Source organism: Raphanus sativus, unplaced genomic scaffold (genome assembly GCF_000801105.2).
Source record: "Raphanus sativus cultivar WK10039 unplaced genomic scaffold, ASM80110v3 Scaffold4416, whole genome shotgun sequence".
Classification (NCBI taxonomy): domain Eukaryota; kingdom Viridiplantae; phylum Streptophyta; class Magnoliopsida; order Brassicales; family Brassicaceae; genus Raphanus; species Raphanus sativus.
The window spans coordinates 1-7,200 of record NW_026619718.1 but is presented as its reverse complement, the minus strand read 5'-3'; the positions used below and the strand labels follow the sequence as shown (position 1 = coordinate 7,200).

Sequence of the window (7,200 nt, the reverse complement as noted above, 5' to 3'; positions counted from 1 at the left end):
TGTTAGTAGACTCCCTAATCCTTAGCAATGATCCCAATCCAAATCTACATGGTTTTTGTGGCGGCATGAGGGAACCACCGATCTTTTGACATCATAAGTCCCTCTGAGTTAGATGATTGCTTGATTGTATCCTGAATCTTCATATTTTTCCCTTATTCAGTAGCTTGTACTTCAACTGGTTGCAATTGTGTCTTCTGCATATATTCGCTTTGCATTAGTTGTGCTTCATAATTAAGTTGCCTACCCTCGTCAGATGGTTGTCCTTCTTCACGATTGTTGTGTCAATTTGCTGGTTAGTGAGATGAAGAGACTATGCATCTAAATGTAAAAGTTATAAGCTCCTAGTCTCCATATCTGGAGCTTGAGAGAAAATCTCTAATCCATGCTTTCGGTTAGTATAAAATGTTTGGATCGGTCATCATGGCAACGTTCCAATAAAAATGGTTTCCCTATATACATTATCTGAATCTTTAATTATCCACATAAAACTGAACTCTTTTCCACACCTCAGTTGGTCTCCCCTGAGTTGGTTTGACAATCTGAACTTCATCAACTTAGCTAAACTCGGAGCAATACTTCTGACGATTTGTTGTGTGTATGATGATATGATGCTAGAAGATGTTGGGTAAGTTATTTCTCTGAATAATAATAGCTTGGCCGGGGACCATGAGAAACCTTTGGGTCGAGCTTGGTGGAGGACCATACATGAAGAACCTGCCGGTCAGAGCTTTTTCGAGGACCATCACTGACTAGGCCTATGACTTACCTTTTGGGTCAAGTGGTTATAGGCAGTCTGTTGGCTTCATGCCATATAGATCTCTGGATCATATTCTTTGGAGTCAGAAATGTATAGAAGTAACAAAGTATTCAAAAATAGCTAAATGAATGAAAATGACTAAATGTAAAAAAAAAGAAAACATACTAACAGATGGCCAAAGTTTTGGATGTACTTCTTAGCAAAGCTTAATTTAAACACTCTTGTTGTACTATATAGGCTTCCATTATTTGGCTTTAAACTATTTAGTAAAGTCTTTGTAAACTTTTACTCGGAATTTCAATGGGTTTTTTTTTTAACTTTTGATCGGGGTGTTTCAAAAAACTTTTTGATTTATTTGTAGTAACTTTCAAATTCTGATCCCAACAAGAAGAGAGAAGAAAACATAAAGATATAGGATATTGTATCAAAACATTTGGTTTGATTGTAACCCTTTTGGTTCGATTGTAACTCTTTGCAAATGTGTATATGAGAAAGAACAAAAAAAAATGTGACTCAGAACTAGTTAGTCTAGTTTTTCCATAATTGATTATGACCCTCAACATCTCGTGGTCGTGGGCTCTGGTCTTGTCCCTCTTTGATCATTTAGCAACACCTTTACCAACTAATCTTTCTAAATCAATAAGAACTTATCGCTCTAACAATTATTCAAACAATTAATTAATACCCAATTATCATCTTCCAACTGTAATCCTAACAATTATTCAAAATAATTAATATATTCACAATTATCTTTCCCCCTCCACTCTTTTTCTTTGCTCCAACATCACACCAACATCAAACAATACACTGACGATTTAATTCATCTTTCTTCTTCTTGAAACTTTTCTTTCATTTTATAAATGCAAAGAGTGCTATAAGCAAAAGCTTTAAAGAATCAACTTTTCACTTTTCAAAAATTAAAAGAGAAAACTTGTCACTTTCTTTCTGCTTCCCTTTGCTTTTTGTTCTCGTTTTCTGGGGTATTTGATTTGTGATCTTCTTCAGATCTCTTCATTAATCAAAACCCATTTTGGCAAAAAAAAAAAGAAATGATTTTTGATTTGGGTTTCGCTTGTTTCCTCTCTGGTCGAACCAGAGAGAGCTCTCATGAGCATAACAAAGCTTGGCTTTTGGAGGAAACAAGACCAACGTTTATTGAGTCAGACCCATATTCAGGACAGTCGTCATTTAGGTTTAGTCTTTGCTCACAGGTGGAGCTGGAGAAGATGAGAAGGGAGGAACCATCAACGTCTTGTCAGTCTTTTCAGGTGTCTGAAGGATCGGCGACGGTTCTTCTGGTGAATGAGGTTAAGGAGACAGATAAACCGACTGTGGAACTGAATTGGTCGGCGGCTCTTTCGCTAGAGAAGAGCATTTCTCCAGTGACCAATACCTTGGTCCGGTTTAGCTACAGTGAAATTGTCACCGCCACTCGCAATTTCTCAAAAGGTAAACCCTAAAGCCATAACATATGAAAACACACCTCTGCTTGAAAGTTGATGAGTTTTGTGGTCCTCTGTTGTAATTTTGGTTAGGGAGAGTGTTGGGAAGAGGAGCTTGTAGCTGTGTATATAGGGGTAGAATGGGGATTTGGCGAAAAGCCTTGGCTATCAAAAGACTTGACAAAGAAGATACAGAATCACCAAAGTCGTTTTGCAGAGAGTTGATGATTGCAAGCTCTCTTCAATGCCCTAACATCGTTCCACTTCTAGGGTTCTGTATCGATCCTGAAGAAGGGCTTTTCTTGGTGTACAAGTATGTCTCTGGTGGCAGCCTTGAACACTATTTACACGGTAAAGTACCTTCAGCTGATCCTCTCTCTTTCCACAACCATTGGATTGCAAGTTATTTTAGAGATTGATAGTTTTTTTTTGCTCTCTTTCTGAATGTAGATAAGAAAAAGAAGAAGAGAGGTGTGAAGGTTGCCTTTTGTTTGCCTTGGTCAACAAGGTACAAGATCGCCTTAGGGATTGCAGATGCCATATCCTATTTACATAACGGCACTGAGCAATGTGTTGTGCATAGAGACATCAAACCCTCCAACATTCTTATCTCCTCAAACAAAAACCCAAAGGTAAAGAGACTTAAACCACTCCTTGTGGTTTCATTGATCAGTGTTCTGTTTAACCACAGTGTCTATATTTGGGTTCTTTCAGCTGTGTGATTTTGGGTTGGCGACTTGGACAGCTGCACCATCGGTTCCTTTCCTGTGTAAGACCGTGAAAGGAACATTCGGGTATCTAATTTGAAAACATTTTTGATCCCATAAATTCATTACTATATATAGAAATAAAAGTATGCATACATTTTGGTAAAAAACTTGTTGTAGTTATCTAGCTCCAGAGTATTTTCAACACGGCAAGATATCAGACAAGACAGATGTATACGCGTTCGGAGTCGTGTTGCTTGAGCTAATAACGGGTCGAAAGCCAATTGAAGTAAGAAGACCATCTGGTGAAGAAAATTTGGTAGTTTGGGTAAGTGTCTTTTTTTATCTTTTATTTTTCTGATAACTACTACTAAACCAAACCTATTGACTTGTAGCAACTTAATTTCCACAAGCTTCCCCACTAACTTATTTCTAAACATGGAAAAAGATAATCCTAATATCCAACCAAATGCCATTTAATTTGTGACGTAACCTGCTAAATTCAGGTTCCGGTCAAGCTTGGTTGAACTACAAAATTTGGTTCAACTGTTCATGGTTTACCAGAATCTGTATTTTCTTTTTGAATATAATGAGGTTTGGACTGTATTTTTTTTTTTTTTGAATATCATGAGGTTCGAACCTCGTAAAACACGGCATGTAATATTAGTTTTGTCTAATACAATAACGGTCTAATGTAGATAAACTCTTCTAATAACCGGTTTGGCTTTTTGGCAGGCGAAACCGTTGTTACGTAGAGGGATGGAGGCTATAGAGGAGTTGCTAGATCCAAGGCTGACATGTACAAGAAAGAACTCGGTTGCAATGGAGCGTATGATCCAAGCAGCAAGAGCATGTGTGACGGATGAGGAGTCGCGTAGACCTGGAATGAAAGAGATTGTTTCGATTTTGATAGGCAGTGAAAGCAGGAGAATAGAGCTAAGGACGTTTTCAAGCAGGACAAAGTCAAATCTTTCGAGTTTAATGGACTGTTATCCGCAGTTGCAACGTACAAAATCTGAGATGAAGAGCCATCTTGCACTTGCCATGCTCGGAGCAACAGAGTTTGAAGACTACGATGATGATGATTTTCTTTTTGTAGGCGAAGGTAATAGATAATCACAAGAACTAAGATGATAAAATTATTTTTTTTTCTCAATATTACTATCTAAACTGCTGATTTATCTCTACTTCAGTAATATGCAAAGAAATAGTTTTTTTTTAAATATACCTCGTGACTTGACAAAACAGGCTAGTTTATTAGTTAGCTGCTAGCATAATAACAATGTGAGAAATTACTAATAACATACAGTTATGTTACAACAAACAACCAAGACAGATTTGAAGAAACAAAAATCTGAATCTGCTTTCTCATTTCATTTTTGTTTTTGAATTTTAGACGACGGCTTTGAGTAGGGCGTCGAGTACAGCTTGTTTTGTAGGAAGTGCAGGTATTGCACCTCTCTCCTTTACGGTCAAGGCACCACACGCATTCGCAAACATTAGAGCCTCCCTAAGTCTTTCTTCGTCCTGATTCAAAACAATTGAGCATAAAAATGTGATGACTCTGACTAACCCTCAAAAAACCCCAAAATGAAAAGAATCAACAGTTACCTGAAGCAAAGAGAGATCACATGCTAGTTGAGATAGTATTCCGGCAACAAACGCATCCCCAGCACCTGTCGTGTCCACTACTTCCACCTTCAATCCATGTACTCTCCCGCTAAAATCCTGTAAATTCAAAAATATTTAAGAAAAAGACACCATTAACCTTGAGTATCAAGACTAAGTAGTAGAGGGACTCTTCACACCTTTGTGTAGTAGCGACAGCCTTCGGGGCCTTCAGTGACAAGGAGCAGTTTCAGCTTAGGATGGAACAGCTTCCTGACGACAGAATCATCATAAGGATCTTCTCCTTTCGTCAGAAACTCAATCTCCTCTTCGCTGATCTTTATGATATCAGCAGTATCCCAAACGCTGAGGATCTCATCCCTAGCGTTGTCTGCAGAAGGCCACAAGGGGAGCCTAAGGTTAGGATCATACGAAAGAATCACGCCAGCTTCCTTAGCAGCCTTCGCCGCAGCTATGTGAGCTGACTTGCACGGTTCCGTTATCAGACTTATCGAACCGTAATGGAATATCTTCGCCTGCCACAACAAATGATGATTTTCATTAAAAGGTTAAACAACTTAAAAAGATGTTTGATAGTTAAAAACCTTTTTAATTAAATCCAGATCGAGCTCAGACTCTTCTAACAACATGTCGGCGCTGGGGTTTCGATAGAACATGAACTCACGCTCGCCTTCGCTAGTCAGAGTGACGAAAGCTAGAGCGGTTCTGGCTCCAGGGTCAAAACGCATGCCTTCCTTGTTCACGTTGTTATCCTTGAGAATGTTTGCAAGCATGTAACCGAACTCATCTTCACCAACCTGTTTGACACAACAACACATTCACATATAGTTCAAAAAAATCAAAAACACTGGTTGGTTGGTTGGTTGGTTGGTGGTGTCACCTCACCTTGCCAATGAAAGCTGAAGAGCCACCGAGACGAGCGATACCAACGGCGACATTGGCAGGGGCACCACCCGGAGCCTTTTTGAAAGCTGGTGCTTGGGCCAATGAAAGCCCACTAGTGGTTGGTACGAAATCGATCAGCATTTCTCCGAAACAGACCACTGAGGGAGACTCTTGCGTTGTTGAGCCATCACTAGCAAAGGCTCTTCCTTTTTTAAACATAGACAAAAAAAATTGAACTTTGTTTATGTAACGCTTATTAATGATTATACTATATGGTATATAATACACATATATAACACTTTACTATTCAATAGCATTAAACTATACAGTTAGATCTAGAAGATGACAATTCTGAACAATGTAAGGATCAACGAAAGTAAAATCAAAGTGGAGAAATGGTAAACCTTTGAGATTAGATCGTGAAAGAGAGAGGAGGGGAGGAGGAGGAGAAGAGAGTCCCGAAGAAGAAGATTTGATGGAGAGACGACGCTTCGAAGTGAATGCGTGAGGAGGAGGAGGAGTTGATCGGAAAGTAGGAGCGGAGAAGGAGAACGTAGTAGTGGTGGCTTGGAGAGCCATTGGTCAGAGGAGATTCGAAAGATTGCGTTTTTGAGACGCGTTCGCGTTTAAAGAGGAAAGGAAGACTGAGAGAGGGAGCGGAGGAACCGAAGGGCAATGATTGACGACGACACGTTCTATATTTGGAACCAAGGAGGAATTAATGTTTTTTTGAATCTTTGTTAATTTTCAGTTTGTGTTTAGTAAGAGAGTTACTTAGCCGACAACAACAATTTGTCAACCATTATGAAAAAAAAAATTCCCCTAATTTGATATCTTGTTTCACTGGTTTGGTAGTGTTTTCCCTATTTAGAAATTGTGTTTATGTAATTTTAGGGGGGTTATTGGTTTAAGAATTCTAAAGGAGTTATAAAATTTTGGGAATCCATTATTATTGGTTTATAGATTTTAAAAGTCTTACTAAAATCCACTGTTATTGGTTTGGAGACTTTTAAATTCCATTCAAATCATTTGTTATTCATAAAGTTTAGTTATTATGGATTCTACTAATCTATTAAATTCTATTCTTATTGGAAGGTGGATTCCTTTTATTTTTACTCACAAGACTAGACTTTGAAAATATCATCTATACTCATAAGATTTATGAAATCTGTGTACTAAGGAAAACATACACATATGCATCATATTTGTCTACGTAAACCAACTCACACTATCTCATGTGATTTATAGTTATAAGATTATTATATTTTTTATAGTTACATATTTGATAGACAAACATACCAAACGTAACTCACATGATCTGTAAATTCATTATATTTTTTTATAGCTTCATATTTGACAAAACAACTGTTTCATTCAAAAATGGTGAAGAAATCAAACTCATATGACAACTAGAATAATGTTTTAAAAAAATCTCAAAAATCAAAGAAAACAAAACTGATTATCATAAGAAAAATAACACAAAGTATCATAAAATTAATGTGTCTACGTGAACACACCAAACATAATATCAATAAAAATAATTTGTCTCATCATTACCGTTGACTTCCATTTTCTAGGGAGATCATTGTACATTGTCTTATAAGAAGAAATATTTTGAAAAAAAAAATATTATGCAAATCCATATTGATTAATAAAATCTACAGAAATCAATACAAAGTTTGTGATGGAAATTTGTTAACTCTACTTAACTTCCAAAAATCTGTCAACTTTTAAAATCACTAAACTCCTTCCAAATTCTGATTCCAATAACCCCCTCTTA

At 37.3% G+C, this 7,200-nt stretch overlaps 2 protein-coding genes across 2 annotated transcripts; one reads left to right on the top strand and one right to left on the bottom strand.

Annotated features, from left to right (window-relative positions):
- Positions 1 to 1,548: 1,548 nt before the first annotated feature.
- LOC108818426 (probable serine/threonine-protein kinase PBL7) lies at positions 1,549 to 4,091 on the top strand. Its single transcript, XM_018591395.2, has 6 exons — positions 1,549 to 2,206; positions 2,293 to 2,550; positions 2,650 to 2,831; positions 2,914 to 2,993; positions 3,087 to 3,234; positions 3,642 to 4,091. The coding sequence occupies exons 1-6, from the start codon at positions 1,807 to 1,809 to the stop codon at positions 4,020 to 4,022; spliced, it is 1,449 nt and encodes a 482-aa protein (XP_018446897.1). The 5' UTR covers positions 1,549 to 1,806; the 3' UTR covers positions 4,023 to 4,091.
- Positions 4,092 to 4,142: 51 nt separating this feature from the next.
- On the bottom strand, positions 4,143 to 6,174 carry LOC108834639 (probable fructokinase-6, chloroplastic). The gene is made up of 6 exons (XM_057002089.1): positions 5,825 to 6,174; positions 5,421 to 5,626; positions 5,120 to 5,332; positions 4,715 to 5,050; positions 4,518 to 4,634; positions 4,143 to 4,433 (listed from the first exon to the last, which is right to left on the bottom strand). The coding sequence occupies exons 1-6, from the start codon at positions 5,997 to 5,999 to the stop codon at positions 4,299 to 4,301; spliced, it is 1,182 nt and encodes a 393-aa protein (XP_056858069.1). The 5' UTR covers positions 6,000 to 6,174; the 3' UTR covers positions 4,143 to 4,298.
- Positions 6,175 to 7,200: the final 1,026 nt, after the last annotated feature.

Excerpts from the sequence above, each read along its gene's own strand:
- LOC108818426 (XM_018591395.2), top strand. The coding sequence starts at position 1,807 with ATGATTTTTGATTTGGGTTTCGCTTGTTTCCTCTCTGGTCGAACCAGA. Across the intron at positions 2,207-2,292 it reads CACTCGCAATTTCTCAAAAG|GGAGAGTGTTGGGAAGAGGA; the intron begins GTAAACCCTAAA and ends AATTTTGGTTAG. Across the intron at positions 2,832-2,913 it reads CCTCAAACAAAAACCCAAAG|CTGTGTGATTTTGGGTTGGC; the intron begins GTAAAGAGACTT and ends GGGTTCTTTCAG.
- LOC108834639 (XM_057002089.1), bottom strand. The coding sequence starts at position 5,999 with ATGGCTCTCCAAGCCACCACTACTACGTTCTCCTTCTCCGCTCCTACT. Across the intron at positions 5,627-5,824 it reads TTCACGATCTAATCTCAAAG|GAAGAGCCTTTGCTAGTGAT; the intron begins GTTTACCATTTC and ends TGTTTAAAAAAG. Across the intron at positions 5,333-5,420 it reads CTTCAGCTTTCATTGGCAAG|GTTGGTGAAGATGAGTTCGG; the intron begins GTGAGGTGACAC and ends TGTGTCAAACAG.